The 19,118-nt window shown below is 44.2% G+C and overlaps 1 protein-coding gene across 2 annotated transcripts in view; it reads left to right on the plus strand.

Annotated features, from left to right (window-relative positions):
- The window catches only part of si:dkey-91m11.5 (PH_BCR_vertebrate and RhoGAP_Bcr domain-containing protein), a 464,892-nt gene that overhangs the window by 239,368 nt on the left and 206,406 nt on the right, over nucleotides 1-19,118 (plus strand). For both annotated transcript variants that reach the window (XM_063031657.1, XM_063031659.1), the window contains exon 10: nucleotides 6,058-6,223. In XM_063031657.1, the coding sequence (XP_062887727.1) occupies nucleotides 6,058-6,223 (166 nt within the window). The remainder of the gene's footprint in view (nucleotides 1-6,057; nucleotides 6,224-19,118) is intronic.

Genomic DNA, 19,118 nt, shown 5'->3' on the forward strand with positions numbered 1-19,118 from the left:
TCATTGATTCTATTATGGTTATTATTATATAGTGGATTTATTGAGTATATATCCACGAGAAATTGAATCTAAGGGTGGGATATGGTGACATATATATATTTTAGTAATAAATTTACTTTGAACTTTGAAAGTGTCATCACAGGTGGTTGAGGTTATAAGGAGAGTTTTTAGCACATTGGCTGTCATAAATCAAAGTATAGGGGATACAGGAGTTGACATGTTATGTTGAAGTTTAAAATGCTGGTGAAACCAAATTTGTAGAATTGTGGGCAGTTCTGGTCACCGATCTACAGGAAAGATATCAATAAGATTGAAAGAGTATGGAGAAAATTTAAAGTATTTTGTCAGGAGTTGTTGCTGGGAAACAATGAATAGGTTAGGACATTATTCCCTGGAGCGTAGGAGAATGAGGGAAAATTGGTTAGGGGTATAAAAAAATTATGAGAGGTATTGATAAGGTTAATGCTAACAAGCATTTCCCACTGAGTTTGGGTGAAACTAGAACTAGAGGTCAAACGTTAAAGAGTGAAAAGTGCAATACTTAAACGGAACCTGAGGGGGAACTACTTCAGTCAGAGGATGGTGCAAATGTGGAATAAACTGTTAGAGGAAGTGGTAGCTGCAGGTTGGATCTTAGCAATTAGAAGATGTTTGGATAAGTGCAAGGAATGGAGGGGTTTAGAGGGTTATGATCCAGTTGCAGGTCAATGGGACTAGGTAGAGTAACAGTTCAGCATGGATTAGATGGGTTAAAGGGCCTGTTGCTATGCTGTGGTGCTGTATGATTCAATGACAAGGGGGCATCACTATATGGTATATAACTATGTGGAAGTGTAAAGTGGATTTTAGAGGCACTTTTTTTACACAGAGTGTAAACACATCGACAGGGTGGTGGGAGAGAAAGATACATTAGGGCCATTTAAAAGACTCTTAGATAGGCACATGGATGAAAGAAAAAAGGAGTGCCATGTGAGAGGGAAGAGTTAGATTGATCTTGGATTGGATTAAAAGGTCATGCAATATTGTGGGTTATAGGGCCTGTACTGTGTTGAATTGATCTATGTTCATTGGCTGCAGGGAGAGCATGCAAACTCCACAGAGACATTGTTGCCAGTCAGGATCAAATCCAGGTTGATGCAGACTACTAGCTACTTCACTATTACATGATAGTTGGAATGGACATGTGAACGGCCTGTTTTTGTGTTTTATGATTTCATTGCCATTTTCAAGCACTGTCATCATATCCTTTGATTCCAGAAATCTATCCATCTGTGTTTGAATGAAATCAGTGATTGCCTCCATGATAAGAACATCAGAAATAGTAGGCCATCCGGCCCATCGAGCCTGTCCCGCCATTCAATATGATCATGGCTGATCTGTCCGTAAACTCAGCTCCATCTACCTGCCTTTTCCCCATAACCCTTAGTTCCCCTACAATGTAAAAATCTGTCTAAATGTATCTTAAGTATATTTATTGAAGAAGCCTCAACTGCTTCCCTGGGCAGAGAATTCCACAGATTCACCACTCCCTGGGAAAAATAGTTTCACCTCATCTCCTCCCTAAATTTTCTCCCCTGAATCTTGAGGCAATGTCCCCTAGTTCTCGTCTCACCTACCAATGGAAACAACTTTCCTACTTCTATTTTATCTATCCCTTTCAAAGTTTTGTATGTTTCCATAAGATCCCCTCTCGTTCCTCTGAATTCCAGAGAGTATGGTCCTAGGCAACTCAATCTCTTCTCATAAGTTAACCCCTTCATCTCTGGAATCAACCTGGTGAACCTCCTCTGCACTGCCTCCAAAGCCAGTATATCCTTCCTCAAGTAAGGAGACCAGAAATGCACACAGTACTCCAGATGCGGTCTCACCAGTACCCTGTATAGTTGCAGCATGACCTCCCTGCTCTTGAATTCAATCTCTCTAGCAATGAAGGCCAACATTCCATTTGCCTTCTTAATAACCTGTTGCACCTGCAAGCCAACTTTTTGCGATTCAAATACACAAGCACTCCCAAGTCCCTCTGCACAACAGCATGCTGCAATCTTTCACCATTTAAATAATAATCTGCTCTTCTATTATTCCTTCCAAAGTGGATGATCTCACATTTACCAATGTTGTATTCCATCTGCCAGACCTTGGCCCACTCACTTAACCTATCTATATCCCTCTGCAGACTCTTCACATCCTCTGTACAATTTGCTTTTCCACTCAGTTTAGTGTCGTCAGCAAATTTTGCTACACTACGCTCAGTCCCCTCTTCCAAATCATCAATGTAAATGGTAAACAGCTGTGGGCCCAGCACCAACCCCTGCGGCACCCCACTCACCACTGACTGCAACCGGAGAAACACCCATTTATACCAACTCTCTGCCTTCTATTGGTTAACCAATCCACTATCCATGCCAATACACTTCCTCCAACTCCAGGCATCTGTATCTTACTTATAAGTCTCTTGTGCGGCACCTTATCGAACGCCTTATGGAAATCCAAGTATACTACATCCACCTGTTCCCTTCTATCCACTGCACTCATTATGTCCTCAAAGGACTCCAGTAAGTTTGTCAAACAGGGCCTGCCCTTTCTGATTCCATGCTGCGCCTGTCTAATGGAACCACTCCTTTCTAAATGTTTCGCTATTTCTTCCTTAATGACAGCTTCAAGCATTTTCTCAGCTACAGATGTTAAGCTAACTGGCCAATAGTTGCCCATCTTTTGCCTACATCCTTTTTTAAAAAGTGGTGTGACGTTTGCTGTCTTCTGGTCCGCCAGGACCTGCCCAGAGTCTAGAGAATTTTGGTAAATGATTACCAATGCGTCTACTATAACCTCCGCCAATTCCCTCAACACCCTGGGATGCATCCCATCAGGAACAGGGGACTTATCTACCTTCAGGCCCTCTAGTTTGCTGATCACTATCTCTTTAGTGACAATGATTTTATCGAGGTCCTCACCTCCCATTTTGTCCATAACATCATTCTTTGGTGTATTAAATGTGTCCTCCACCATGAAGACCAACACCAAATAGCCATTCAAAGCCTCAGCCGTTTCCTTATCACCCAATATCAATTTCCCCTTTTCGTCTTTACGTTGACTTCAGCCACCCTCTTCCACTTTATATATTTATAAAAACTTCCGCTATCTGTTTTTATATTTTGTGCCAATTTGTTGCTGAAGGGATAACAGATTCATTGGTCATGGTTTTCAAGAAACACTTGATTCTGGCATGGTCCCAGAGGACTGTGAGATTGCAAATGTTACTCTACTCTTTAAGAAGGAAGGAAGGCAAAAGAAAGGAAATTATAGGCCCGTTAACCTAACCTCAGTGATTAGGAAAGTGTTGGAGTCTATTATTAAGGATGAGGTTTCAAGCTACTTGGACACTAATGTCAGTATTGGGACCGCCGCTTTTCTCTCTGTTAATGATTTGGATAATGGAATTGATGGCTTGGTGGCAAAATTTGTGGATGATATGAAGATAGGTGGAGGGGTAGGTAGTATCAATGCAATTGCAGCAGGACTTAGACAATTTGGAAGAATGGGCAAAAAAGTAACAGATGGAATACAGATGTATGATGATGCATTTTGATAAAAGGAACAATAGTGTGGACTATTATCTAAATGGAGAGAAGGATCAAACATCAGAGGTGCAGAGGGACTTTGGAGTCCTTGTGCAAGACTCCCAGGTTAAATTACAGGTTGAGTCTGTGGTAACGAAGGCAAATGCAATGTTGGCATTTATTTCAAGGGGAATAAAATATAAAAACAAGGAGATAATGCTTAGAAAATAAGTCACTACTCAGGCTGCACTTAAAAGTACTGTCAACAGTTTTGGACTCCATATCTCAGAAAGAATGTGTTGTCATTGGAGAGAGTCAGAGGAGGTTCACGAGGATGATTCCAGGAATGAAGGGCTGAACATGAGGAGTGTTTGCAACACACATCAAATTTGCTGGTGAACGCAGCAGGCCAGGCAGCATCTCTAGGAAGAGGTACGGTCGACATTTCGGGCCGAGACCCTTCGTCAGGACTAACTGAAGGAAGAGCTAGTAAGAGATTTGAAAGTGGGAGGGGGAGGGGGAGATCCAAAATAATAGGAGAAGACAGGAGGGGGAGGGATGGAGCCAAGAGCTGGGCAGGTGATAGGCAAAAGGGATATGAGAGGATCATGGGACAGGAGGCCCAGGGAGAAGGAAAAGGTGGGGGGGGGGGATCCAGAGGATGGGCAAGGGGTATAGTCAGAGGGACAGAGGGAGAAAAAGGAGAGAGAGAGAAATAATGTGTGTATATAAATAAATAACGGATGGGGTATGAGGGGGAGGTGGGGCCTTAGCAGAAGTTAGAGAAGTCAATGTTCATGCCATCAGGTTGGAGGCTACCCAGACAGAATATAAGGTGTTGTTCCTCCAACCTGAGTGTGGCTCCATCTTTACAGTAGAGGAAGCCGTGGATAGACATATCAGAATGGGAATGGGATGTGGAATTAAAATGTGTGGCCACTGGGAGATCCTGCTTTCTCTGGTGGACAAAGCGTAGGCGCTCAGCAAAATGGTCTCCCAGTCTGCGTCGGGTCTCGCCAATATATAGAAGGCCACATCGGGAGCACCGGACACAGTATATCACCCCAGCCGACACACTCTCACTCACTCACACTCTCTCTCACTCTCACACACACTCACTCACACACACACTCTCTCTCTCTCTCTCTCTCTCTCTCTCTCTCTCTCTCTCTCTCTCTCTCTCTCTCTCTCTCTCTCTCTCTCTCTCTCTCTCTCTCTCTCTCTCTCCCTCCCTCCCTCCCTCCCTCCCTCCCTCCCCCCCCCCCCTTTTCTCCCTCTGTCCCTCTGACTATACCCCTTGCCCATCCTCTGGGTTTCCCCCCCCCCTCCCCCTTTTCCTTCTCCCTGGGCCTCCTGTCCCATGATCCTCTCATATCCCTTTTGCCAATCACCTGCCCAGCTCTTGGCTCCATCCTTCCCCCTCCTGTCTTCTCCTATCATTTTGGATCTCCCCTTCCCCCTCCCACTTTCAAATCTCTTACTAACTCTTCCTTCAGTTAGTCCTGACGAAGGGTCTCGGCCTGAAACGTCGACTGTACCTCTTCCTGGAGATGCTGCCTGGTCTGCTGCGTTCACCAGCAACTTTGATGTGTGTTGCTTGAATTTCCAGCACCTGCAGAATACCTCATGTATAAGGAGTGTTTGGCAGCTTTGGGCCTGTATTTGTTGTAGCTTAGAAGAGTGTGGGGGGATCTCATTGAAACCTACTGAATGTTGAAAGAACTAGACAGAGTGGATGCGGAGAGGATGTTTTGTACGGTGGGGGTATCCAGAACTAGAGGGCACAGCCTCACAAATGAGGGGTAGCCCTTTAGAACAGAGTTAGGGAAGAATTTTTTTTTCGCCAGAGTGTAGTAAATCTATGGATGCTCTGCCGCAGACTGTAGTGGAGGCCAAGGCCATGCATATATTTAAGGCGAAAGTTGATTGTTTCCTGATTGGTCAGGGCATCAGAGGATATGGCATGAAGGCAGGTGTATGGGGTTAAATGGAATCTGGGATCACCTGTTTTATACCAACAGTGATAACCACAGTAAATATAATCCCAGTTGTTTTTCATTTGTTGATGTTGGTGTCGCAGACTGAGGTGGAATTTAATTGCCCTTCAGAAGGAGGTAGTCATCTTCCTTCTTGATCTGTCATAATCTCGGAGATATTAGTATTTTCACAGTTTGTCAGGATTTGGCAAGTTAGGATGTGAGCTGTTTGCTGCAGGATTTTCAGCCCCTGACCTGCTTTTGTTGCCACTCTGTGTATGTGCCTACTTAGTTCAGTTTCTGGTCAGAGGTAACTACAGGACATTGATAGTGGAAGATTCAGTGCAGGCAATGTCAATGAATATCATGAGATGCAAGGTAGAATTTCCTTCTTGGATATTACCATTGCTGGCACTCATTCTGCATGTTGGCTGATGACAGTAGCACAGTATTAAGAACAAATAAAGCTTGCCTTGTTTGCATTCTCAGACTCTCTTATCAGAATGCTTTTCTTTCTGCCATAGGAAGAGCCAGCAGTACGACTGTAAGTGGTATATTCCTCTCGCCGATCTGAGTTTTCAAAATCTAGATGAATCAGACTCTCCAACCATTCCACTGGTACCAGATGAAGAACTAGACACCATGAAAATAAAGATCTCTCAAATCAAGAATGAAATACAAAGAGAAAAGGTAATTTGAAAAGAATATAAACTGACTTAAGCATAAATCAACATACCATCTGCTGGAAGAACTCTGGGTTGAGCAGCTTCAGTGGGAGGAAAGAAGCTGTTGACGTTTTGGCCCAAATGTTTCTTCTCTTCTCCCCCATCTCTCCCTCTTTCCCTCCCTTTCACATTCCCTAACATTCTAGCCCAATAAATATTGGAATGGAAATCTGTATTAGTATTCTTGTGTATCACAGTGCTGAAAAAATACTTGTGAATTTAACAGAGCCAGGTTCTTCAAGTACCAGCAGACATTGCTTTGTGGATCCAGAAATGGCTTGCCCAGTGGTCCACAAAACTAATACCCAATAAGAGTAACTGTGATGGGTGCATGCTGCAACTATTTGGTTTTGCTTGAAAAAATGGACCCAGTTTTGGTCGTTCATCTGAGATTCACTTTATTGTTAATACAGAGGAGAAAATAGAGAGTTGCGAGAAATGCTTTATATTGTACACTACCTACACCACTAATAGGTAGGGCTAACTTAAGCAACGCTTAGTAGTCTATACCGCCGAGTATACTTAGCAACATCTGCATGATCCCTGAAGCAGGTGATCGATTGTGGACTGGCTAGGGTGGAGGTCCTTGGCGTCGGTTCAGCTGCTCGGCCCGAAGGTGGGACCCAGGCGAGTGGTCTACCCAAGAAAGAACTTTCCCACCTTTATAGCACTATCGCCACCTCCCAGTCCAGCTGGAAGGGACTAATCATCCAATCCGACACTTACACGACCCTAACTGGGCCAATCCAAGTCCCGGCCATGTATTAAGCCAACATACATCCTCCACACCTGCAAGTACCAAGGTCGGGCGACCTTTAACAACCAGCTTTTGTCCCCTCAGGGACAATGTGTCTTATTAATCTTACAACCAAACAATGTAATAAAACATTTGTTAGAGAAAAGGTAATTAATTACTTTTACACAAATCAGCACTTTTAGTTTGTTCTCAGGCATGTTATCTGGTAGACCAGAGTCACATGTTGTTCTCCCCTTATCTAGTATCAAGGGTCAATCTGCCCAACAACATAACAGGCCCACAAATTCCTAATTGTTAACCATTTCCCTGCCATGCCAATTTTCCTACCCACACACCTACCCATACACCATACACTTACCTATACACCCACAGAAGACAAAGAGTGTTTGCAGACGGATCATATTCTTCATGGAGGTCGGTGACCAGTGGTGTGCCTCACGGATCTGTTCTGGGACCCTACTCTTCGTGATTTTTATAAGTGACGTGGATGAGGAAATGGAGGGATGGTTTAGTAAATTTGCTGATGACACAAAGTTTGGGGGTGTTGTGGAGGGCTGTCAGAGGTTACAGTGGAACATTGATAGGATGCAAAACTGGGCGGAGAAGTGGCAGATGGAGTTCACCCCAGATAAGTGTGAGGTGGTTCATCTTGGTAGGTCATTAGCCTTCATCAATTGTGGGTTTGAGTTTAACAGCTGAGAGGTAATGTTGCAGCTAAATAGGACCCTGGTCAGACCCCACTTGGAGTACTATGTTCAGTTCTGGTCGCCTCACTACAGGAGAGATATGGAAACCACAGAAAGAGTGTAGAGGAGATTTACAAGGATGTTGCCTGGATTGGGAAGCATGCCTTATGAGAATAGGTTGAGTGAACTCGGCCTTTTCTCCTTGGAGCAAAGGAGGATGAGAGATGACCTGATAGAGGTGTATAAGATGATGAGAGGTTTTGATCGTGTGGATAGTCAGAGGCTTTTTCTCAGGGCTGAAGTGGCTAGTACAAGAGGGCATAGTTTTAAGTGCTTGGAAGTAGGTACAGAGGAGATGTTGGGTAAGATTTTTTTACACAGAGAGTGGTGAGTGCGTGGACTGGTAGCCGGCGACGGTGGTGGAGGTGGATACGATAGGGTCTTTTAAGAGACTATTGGATAGGTACATGGAGCTTAGAAAAATAGAGAGCTATGGGTAACCCTAGGTAGTTTCTAAGGTAAGGACATGTTCGGCACAGCTTTGTGGGCCAAAGGGCCTGTATTGTGCTTTAGGTTTTCTATGTTACTATTAATTTCAAGTTAATATCAAAATCTGAAAAAAATGCAGTCTTATTACGTTGACTTGGGTTAACGTTAAAAAGTTAAGAAGAGGAATTTATGACATGTTCAGGAATGCTTTCTAGCTCAGTATGTTTTTGGCCCATTGAGTTTTTGCTGGATCTGTGTGAGGAATATGAGATAAACCAGTAGGAGAGCTAATGGGAGACTGCCATCACCGTATCATAAGGTTTAGATTAGTAATAGAAGTAGGCAATCTTGCTCCTCAATGGATGTTATCAGAATTTGTTAACTTAGTGGCAGCAGTTCATTGCAATACATAATATAGAAGAAAGAAAAATTAAAATAAATAAATAAATGTGCAGATCAATTACAATATATGTATATTGAATAGATTCAAAATTGTGCAAAAACAGAAATAATATATATTAAAACAATGAGGTAGTGTTCAAAGGTTCAATGTCCATTTAGGAATCGGATGGTAGAGAGGAAGAAGCTGTTCTTGAATTGCTGATTGTGTGCCTTCAGGCTTCTGTACCTCCTACCTGATGGAGAGCGGCCAGTGAGTGAGTGGGCCAGTGAAGAAGTGGAGCTTTGAGGCTTTGACTCGCAAGGTTCTGGCAATTTTGGCTGTTGCACTGTGCAATCAAATCAATCAAGATTTGAATAGCTCAGCAGAAAGCAGTCTGGGTGACAGTCAGAGGGGGGAAAGCGAAGGTGAGTAGACAGGTTGTGCAGAGCACCCCTGTAGCCATTCCCCTGAATAGTAAGTATACCGTCCTGGATACTGTTGGCGGGGATGACCGACCAGGTGTGAGCCACGGTAGCAGGGCCTCCGGCACTGAGTCTGACCCGTTGTTCAGAAGGGTGGGACGGAGAAGAGGAGAGCTGTCGTCATTGGAGACTCTATAGTCAGGGGAGCAGACAGGTTTTGTGGACATGAGAAGGACACTCGCATGGTTTGTTGCCTCCCGGGTGCCAGGGTTCGGGATGTCTTGACCGGGTGGACGCCATCCTGGTATGAGAGAGAAAGCAACCAGAAGTCGTGATACATGTTGGGACCAACGACATAGGCAGGAAGAGGGATGAGGTCCTGAAGTGTGAGTTTCGGGAACTAGGGAGAAGGCTGAAGAACAGGACCTCAAGGGTGGCGTTCTCAGGATTGCTGCCAGTGCTACGTGACAGTGATGATAAGAATTGGAGGAGATGGCAGTTGAATGCGTGGCTGAGGAGTTGGTGCAGGGGGCAGGGTTTTAGATTTTTGGATCATTGGGATCTCTTCTGGGGAAGGTGGGACTTGTACAGATTGGATGGGTTGCACCTGAACTCAAGGGGGAGCAATATCCTTGCAGGTAGGTTTGCTAGCATGGTTCGGGAAGGTTTAAACTAATTTGCTAGGGGGATGGGACTCAAGAGTGATAGAGCAGTGAAAGAAGTGCATAGAGTAAAGCCAGATCTAACATATGAAGAGGCTTTGAAGAAAGAGAAGCAGAATAAAGGATGTAAAGGTAGTAAGGTAGAAGGGCTAAAGTGTGTGTGCTTCAATGCAAGAAACATCAGGAACAAAGGTGATGAACTGAGAGCTTGGATACATACATGGAATTATGATGTAGTGGCCGTTACAGAGACATGGCTGGCACCAGGGCAGGAATGGATTCTCAATATTCCTGGATTTCAGTGCTTTAAAAGGGATGGGAGGGGAGGGAAGGAGGGGTGGCATTACTGGTCAGGGATACTGCTACAGCTACAGAAGGGGTGGGTAATGTAGCAGGATCCTCTTTTGAGTCAGTATGGGTGGAAGTCAGGAACAGGAAAGGAGCATTTACTCTATTGGGAATATTCTATAGGCCCCCTGGTAGCAGCAGAGATACCAAAGAGCAGATTGGGAGGCAGATTTTGGAAAGGTGAAAAAAATAACAGGGTTTTTATCATGGGTGACTTTAACTTCCTTAATATTGATTGGCACCTGATTAGTTCAAATGGTTAGTTGGGGCAGAGTTTGTTTAGTGTATCCAGGACAGATTCCTGTCACAGTATGTTGACAGGTCAACTAGGGGGAATGCCATTCTAGATCTAGTATTAGGTAATGAACCGGGTCAGGTCACAGATCTCTCAGTGGGTGAGCATCTGGGGGACAGTGACCACTGCTCCCTGTCATTTAGCATTATCATGGAAAAGGATAGAATCAGACAGAGGACAGGAAAATTTTTAATTGGTGAAGGGCAAATTATGAGGGTATAAGGCTAGAACTTGGGGGTGTGAATTGGGATGATGTTTTTGCAGGGAAACGTACTATGGGCATGTGGTCGATGTTTAGGGATCTCTTGCAGGATGTTAGGGATGAATTTGTCACGGTGAGGAAGATAAAGAATGGTAGGGTGAAGGAACCATGGGTGACAAGTGAGGTGGAAAATCTAGTCAGGTGGAAGAAGGCATCATAGATAGATAGATGTACTTTATTAATCCTGAGGGAAATTTGGTTTCGTTACAACTGCACCAACCAAGAATAGAGCGTAAATATAGCAATACAAAAAACCCCAACAATCAAACACCAAAATACAAACTATGCCAGATGGAAAATAAGTCCAGGACCAGACTATTGGCTCAGGATGTCTGACCCTCCAAGGGGGGAGGACCTGCACATTCGATGGCCACAGGCAGGAACAACCTCCCGTGCCGCCAAGTATTGTATCACGGTGGAATATGGCCGAAGTCCAACAGTAAAAAGTCCAACATGATACATGAGATTTAAGAATCAAGGATCAGATGGGCCTATTGAAGAATATAGGGTAGCAGGAAAGGAGCTTAAGAAGGAGCTGAGGAGAGCAAGAAGGGGGCGTGAGAAGGCCTTGGCAAGTAGGGTAAAGGAAAACCCCAAGACATTCTTCAATTATGTGAAGAACAAAAGGATGACAGGAGTGAAGGTATTAAGGGAGAGGAGGTGTTGGAGTTATTAAAATACATTAGGACGGATAAGTCCCTGGGGCCTGATGGAATATTCCCCAGGCTGCTCCATGAGGCGAGGGAAGAGATTGCTGAGCCTCTGGTTAGGATCTTATGTCCTTGTTGTCTATGGGAATGGTACTGGAGGTTTGGAGGGAGGCGAATGTTGTCCCCTTGTTCAAAAAAGGTAGTAGGGATAGTCTGGGTAATTATAGACCAGTGAGCCTTACGTCTGTGGTGGGAAAGCTGTTGGAAAAGATTCTTAGAGATAGGATCTATGGGCATTTAGAGAATCATGGTCTGATCAGGGACAGTCAGCATGGCTTTGTGAAGGGCAGATCGTGTCTAACAAGCCTGATAGAGTTCTTTGAGGAGGTGACCAGGCATATTGATGAGGGCAGTGCAGTGGATGTGATCTGTATGGATTTTAGTAAGGCATTTGACAAGGTTCCACACGGTAGGCTTATTCAGAAAGTCAGAAGGCATGGGATCCAGGGAAGTTTGGCCAGGTGGATTCAGAATTGGCTTGCCTGCAGAAGGCAGAGGGTCGTGGTGGAGGGAGTACATTCAGATTGGAGGATTGTGACTAGTGGTGTCCCACAAGGATCTGTTCTGGGACCCCTACGTTTCGTGATTTTTATTAACGACCTGGATGTGGGGGGTAGAAGGGTGGGTTGGCAAGTTTGCAGATGACACAAAGGTTGGTGGTGTTGTAGATAGTGTAGAGGATTGTCAAAGATTGCAGAGAGACATTGACAGGATGCACAAGTGGGCTGAGAAGTGGCAGATGGAGTTCAACCCAGAGAAGTGTGAGGTGGTACACTTTGGAAGGACAAACTCCAAGGCAGAGTACAAAGTAAATGGCAGGATACTTAGTAGTGTGGAGGAGCAGAGGCATCTGGGGGTACATGTCCACAGATCCCTGAAAGTTGTCTCACAGGTGGATAGGGTAGTTAAGAAAGCTTATGGGGTGTTAGCTTTCATAAGTCGAGGGATAGAGTTTAAGAGTTGTGACGTAATGATGCAGCTCTATAAAACTCTGGTTAGGCCACACTTGGAGTACTGTGTCCAGTTCTGGTCACCTCACTATAGGAAGATCTCCCCCTCCCCCTCCAACTTTCAAATCCCTTACTAACTCTTCCTTCAGTTAGTCCTGACGAAGGGTCTTGGCCTGAAACGTCGACTGCACCTCTTCCTAGAGATGCTGCCTGGCCTGCTGTGTTCACCAGCAACTTTGATGTGTGTTGCTTGAATTTCCAGCATCTGCAGAATTCCTGTTGTTTGTAAAGAGAGATTGTTTCCAGGTTGCGGGGGGTTAGTTCCGTTCTTTCTGCCCAGTGCGCATGTGCGTAGTTCCCCCGCCATGCACTGCGCTTTCAGCGTAGCTTGTGCTGCATCGAAGTGACCAATCAGATTAGATAAGAGTACAGACTCACAAACGTCAATGTACGGCAGTGGTCCCCAACCTCTGGGCCGCGAAGCAGGCAGCGGTGCAGTGGTAGTCAGGATGCACACAGCACATCTTTAAGAAAAAAAGCCGAAATAAAGAAGCTAATTAATTAGGTGCCTCCCGGCACGTAAATGTCGGCCCAGATCAGAGACGACGCAATTGGCAATCGCTCATGATATCCTGATAGCATGGCGGAGGCTCCATGAAAGAAGGCGAAAACATACAAATTCCATCCAGAATGGGAAGAGGAACTTCTGTTTATCTTGGTGACAGACAAGTGTGTATGTATGTAATACGAATTGACAATAAACTGGACTGGTCAAAGAACACTGAGGCTATCTACAAGAAGGGTCAGAGCCGTCTCTATTTCCTGAGGAGACAGAGGTCCTTTAAGATGGTAGGCTCATTCAGAAAGTCTGGAGGCATGGGATCTAGGGAACCTTGGCTGTGTGGATTCAGAATTGGTTTGCCCATAGAAAGCAGAGGGAGGTAGTAGTTGGAGTGTTTTCTGCCTGGAGGTTGGTGACCAGTAGTGATCTGCAGGATCTGTTCTGGGACCCCTACTCCTTGTGATTATTATAAATGACTTGGATGAGAAACTGGAATTGTGGGTGGGTAAGATGCAGATGACCAGGATATAATGTTGAAACTTTATAAAGCACTGGTAAGGCCTCACTTGGAGTATTGTGAGCAGGTTTGGGCCTCTTATTCTAAAAAGAATGTTTTAAAACTGCAGCGGGTTCAAAGGTGGTTCACAAAATTGATTCCAGGTTTGAATGGCTTGTCATATGAAGAGCGTTTGATCGCTCTGAGCCTGTATTCACTGGAATTCAGAAGAATGAAGGGTGACCTCATTGAAACTTATAGAAGCGGAAGTTTCACAAGACTGATGTGCAACCTCGGTAACCCATAGCTGCAGGCAGAAACCTTTGTCTGGACTTCATACAGTTCTGGCCAATATCACTGTAACTTTCAACTTAGCTGCAAGACCATTTCGATTTTTGCTATTTCTGTTAGTTTATTACTTGCAACTAAATTAGTGAAATCACTCGTGCCTTTACTCGTTAAGAAATTATTTCCTTTTCTTTCTGACTTAGGGCAGGCACTAGGATTGGGCTTCAGTCTCTGCTGGAGTGCACTCATGTTGGACTTTGGGCTCCATTTCAGAATCCAGAGACCTATTCATGAATGACAAAAAATTTCCAATCAATAGGTGTTCAGATCATGGGCAACATCGAGGAGAACTTGCAGGATATACCGCAAACTCATATTATTCCCTTGTTCTGACATAGTCATGGGCACCTCACGGTCTTTTGGATGGATCTTGGAGGATAGGCATTATCCCCCTCATTACATGGCACCTCTCTGAGTGAATTGCACTGAGTGGTTAGTGCAATTGTTTTATGGCGCTAGGGTCACTGCTCAGGGTTTGATTCCCACTGCTCTCTGTAAGGAGTTTGTATGTGACCATGATCACATGGATTTCCTCCAGGTGTCTCAGTTTCCTTCTACATTCCAAAGACGATCAGTTAGGAATGGTGCTGCCAGAAGCGTGGCAACACTTGCAGACTGCCCAGCACAGTCCTCGGACTGTGTTGGTCATTGATGCAAGAATTACGCATTTCGCTGTGTTTAAATGCTTTGACGTACATGTGACAAATAAAGCTAATCTAATCTTCAAAAATTCTTGAAAATCGTTCGACTCCATGTGAACTCTAAATGTCATGGTTCTTTCTTTGATGGCTATCCGGATGATTCACAATAGCCTGACTGCATCCTGTCAACTGATTAATCTGCAGTTAGGTTTAAATGCATGTAAGCCTCAGGTTCAGCTGGCGGCATTAGTCCAGGGAAGACAGTCTCTGGTCCTGCCAACATGAAATCTGAGGTGCGAAACCTCCTGTTTGTGTGGATGCTGCATGATGTATTCCCCTGTTACAAATCAGTACCATGAAATAACAGACAGTACAGCATATGCAATTAAACAATTTAGCTTTATAATTCTTAATTTCACCAGAGAGTTAGTAAAGAAAAACAAAAAAGAAACAGTCTAATGTGCAAGTTGGAGCTCATGGTTTCCCGTCCGTTAGTCCTCCATTGATTTCCCCTGGGTGTCGTCGACTCCCAGCCCCATTCCAAATCCACTCCATCCTGAAGTCTATGACCTCTCCGTTCTTGCATCCTCTCTCTCCATCTTCCACCGAACAAAAAACCCTTGAACAACTAGCTGTGAGGCACAATAAGAAAAAAAACCACTCCCTTCATTGGATGGCGCACATTCCAAAGCCCCCGTTATCTCTAGTGATAATCCAAACACTGCTGCTACAGAACAACCATTACATTAGCAGTGAAACCTTTCCCAGGTTGTTACTTGTGCACCCACGGACCTTCTTCCATTAGCTAGCCTTGTAGGTATTGATAAATGATTACTTTCAAGACCATGTGGTTGATTAGCTTAAACTGACGTCAAATCCACAAGTGAATGTTGAGTGTTGAGAAATAATCTAATGATTCTTTTAGTTCCTTCAGTTCTAAGTTTGACTAATTTCCATGCCTAAACACCATGGACACCTGCTGATCCCTTCAGTGGTTCAGAATTGAACCTGAGTATTTGAATGGGATTATTACTGGAATTCCTTTACACCAATTGAAATTAAATGCTTGGAACTGAGTGCCACATTGAAAGGAAGTTGTACTGTGGGTATAGAGATACATTAAACTTCTCACAGGTATGTACAAAGGTGACCTTTCAATAGGTCCACTGTGGAGAGCACTGCATGATTCTAATATTTCTGAAAGGTTAAGGTACAAGTTCAGGCTATAATTCAGCCATAAAGTTTAGGCTGTGTAATCACCATTATTAAGAATCCTGTTAACAGCACTATTGCCATATTTCTGTTGAATTACTTTACCCACTCTCAAAGAAGCTTCTGTTTCAAAGGTTTCAAAGGTACATTTAATGTCAGAGAAATGTATACAATATACATCCTGAAATACTTTTTCTTTGCAGCCATCCACGAAAACAGAGGAGTGCACCAAAGAATGAAAAGCAGTTAAATGTTAGCATCTCAAAGCCCCCGCCAGCTCCCCCCTCCCACACGTAAGCAGCAGCAAAGCAATGACCCCCCTCCCCCACCAGCAAAAAAAAAGCATCAGCACCCCCCACCAAGCACTCATGCATGCAGTAGAGCATCAGTAAAGACACAGACTTGCAGTACCCCAAAGAATACTCATTCACCTGGTAATTTGACATACCACAGGCTCTCTCTCCCTAATAAAGGAAAAAGAGGTGTCTCTGTTTCACAGCGATAGGGGAGACATAACAAACAACTCGCTGATTTATGATGTTGAAAGTCCATTGTTTCACTTTTTCCGAGCTGTGTGCTCAAAGAACTCAGCCACTTTGCACAGTCACAGCTTCCTGTAAACAGTGCTCACACTCAAGACTAACCTTTCAAATGGCTTCTACCATGTAGGTACTCCTGGTAGGATGTTTGCCAGGGATCTCTCTTTGAGGATATGAATACACTCTTTGAATGCCTGTGCAAAAAGGTAACTCACGGTGTAGAAGGCTGCCCATGCCCTCTGTGCTGCTCATGTGGGCTGATGGTGGTGAAGGTAAGAGTATCAGTGACTATCCTAGTACAGCTGTCTTCAGAAAACTGTTTGAGAAAACTTGAGGATAACTGAGAAATAACTTTTGCACCTCCATGTTATGTTAACCATGAAGAACAGTGTCAGCTCCTGACATGATAGAAGCCATTTGAAAGGTTAATCTTGAGTGTGAGCATGTCAGTACCTCCAGTTGAACTTTGTCTTTTTGTGTGCTTTCTCCCTAGCCTTCAGTCTGTGGTTTTGTATTGCCATGTGCTCTTGTTTGTTTTCATGCCCCATGTGCTCCTTTCTCTGCTCCTGCTCTGCTCCGGCCTCTGTATTACTGAGTACTCCACCCTCACCTGTTTCTCATTATTACCTGTATCGCTGCACCTGTGTCTCGTGCTCCACCTGTCATCTGCCTCTTTATTGCTCAGTGTATTTCAGTCCTGCGTTTTCACCTTTTTGTTGCCAGATTGTGCCAGTGAATTTTCCTGACCCTTTCCAATATTTGTACTGTACTCTGTCTGTCTGAGTATCGATTCTGCCTGTTTCCCGATTCTGGTTTTTGGATTTCTTTGGATGTTTTGATCTCTGCCTGAACTTTGATGCCGACTTTGTTTGCACCTCGGGATTGTACTCTGTCCATCTGAATATCGACTCTGCCTGTTTCCTGATTCTGGTTTTTGGATTTCTCTGGATGTTTTGATCTCTGCCTGAATTTTGACACTGACTTGGTTTGCACCTCGGGATTTGTTACTCAAGATGGAGAGTGATATGGTTAGTTCAGTAACAAAGGTTCTGAACTTCAAGAAGCGTAACTTTGAAGGTATGAGATGTGAATTAGCTAAGATAGACTGGCAAATGATACTTAAAGGGTTGAGGGTGAATATGCAATGGCAAGCATTTAAAGATCGCATGGATGAACTACAACAATTGTTCATCCCAGTTTGGCAAAGGAATAAACCAGGGAAGGTCGTTCACCCGTGGCTGAGGGAAATCAGGGATAGTATCAATTCCAAAGAAGAAACATACAAATTAGCCAGAAAAAGCAGCACACCTGAGGACTGGGAGAAATTCAGGGTCCAGCAGAGGAGGACAACAGGCTTAATTAGGAAAGGGAAAAAAGATTATGAGAGAAAGCTGGAAGGGAACATAAAAACTGACTGTAAAAGCTTTTATAGATATGTAAAAAGGAAAAGACTGGTAAAGACAAATGTAGGTCCCTTACAGTCAGAAACAGGTGAATTGATCATGGGGAACAAGGACATGGCAGGCCAATTGAATAACTACTTCGGTTCTGTCTTCATTAAGGAGGACATAAATAATCTTCCGGAAAGCGTAGGGGACCAAGGGTCTAGTGAGATGGAGGAACTGAGGGAAATGCATGTTAGTAGGGAAGTGGTGTTTGGTAAATTGAAGGGATTAAAGGCATATAAATCCCCAGGGCCAGATGGTCTGCATCCCAGAGTGCTTAAGGAAGTGGCCCAAGAAATAGTGGATGCGTTAGTGATAATTTTTCAAAACTCTTTAGATTCTGGACTAGTTCCTGAGGATTGGAGGGTGGCTAATGTAATCCCGCTTTTTAAAAAAAGGAGGGAGAGAGAAACCAGGGAATTATAGACCGGTAAGGCTGACATCGGTGGTGAGGAAAATGCTAGAGTCAGTTATCGAAGATGTGATAACAACACATTTGGAAAGCGGTGAAATCATCGGACAAAGTCAGCATGGATTTGTGAAAGGAAAATCATGTCTGATGAATTTTTTGAGGATGTAACTAGTAGAGTGGATAGGGGAGAACCAGCGGATGTGGTATATTTGGATTTTCAAAAGGCTTTTGACAAGGTCCCACACAGGAGATTAGTGTGCAAACTTAAAGCACATGGTATTGGTATGGTATTGATGTGGATAGGGAATTGGTTGGCAGACAGGAAACAAAGAGTGGGAATAAACGGGACCTTTTCAGAATGGCAGGCAGTGACTAGTGGGGTACCACAAGGCTCAGTGCTGGGACCCCAGTTGTTTACATATATATTGACTTAGATGAGGGAATTAAATGCAGCATCTCCAAGTTTCCGGATGACACGAAGCTGGGCGGCAGTGTTAGCTGTGAGGAGGATGCTAAGAGGATGCAGGGTGACTTGGATAGGTTAGGTGAGTGGGCAGATTCATGGCAGATGCAATTTAATGTGGATAAATGTGAGGTTATCCACTTTGGTGGCAAAAACAGGAAAACAGATTATTTTCTGAATGGTGGCCGATTAGGAAAAGGGGAGGTGCAACGAGACCTGGGTGTCATTGTATACCAGTCATTGAAAGTGGGCATGCAGGTACAGCAGGTGGTGAAAAAGGCGAGTGGTATGGTGGCATTCATAGCAAGAGGATTCGAGTACAGGAGCTGGGAGGTACTACTACAGTTGTACAAGACCTTGGTGAGACCACACCTGGAGTATTGTGTGCAGTTTTGGTCCCCTAATCTGAGGAAAGACATTCTTGCCATAGAGGGAGTACAAAGAAGGTTCACCAGATTGATTCCTGGGATGGCAGGGCTTTCATATGATGAAAGACTGGATCGACTAGGCTTATACTATCTGGAATTTAGAAGATTGAGGGGTGATCTTATTGAAACGTATAAAATCCTAAAGGGATTGGACAGGCTAGATGCAGGAAGATTGTTCCTGATGTTGGGGAAGTCCAGAACGAGGGGCCACAGTTTGAGGATAAAGGGGAAGCCTTTTAGGACTGAGATGAGGAAAAACTTCTTCACACAGAGAGTGGTGAACCTGTGGAATTCGCTGCCACAGGAAACAGTTGAGGCCAGTTCATTGGCTATATTTAAGAGGGAGTTAGA

The sequence above is a fragment of the Mobula hypostoma genome, chromosome 23, assembly GCF_963921235.1.
Source record: "Mobula hypostoma chromosome 23, sMobHyp1.1, whole genome shotgun sequence".
NCBI classification, from domain to species: Eukaryota; Metazoa; Chordata; class Chondrichthyes; order Myliobatiformes; family Myliobatidae; genus Mobula; species Mobula hypostoma.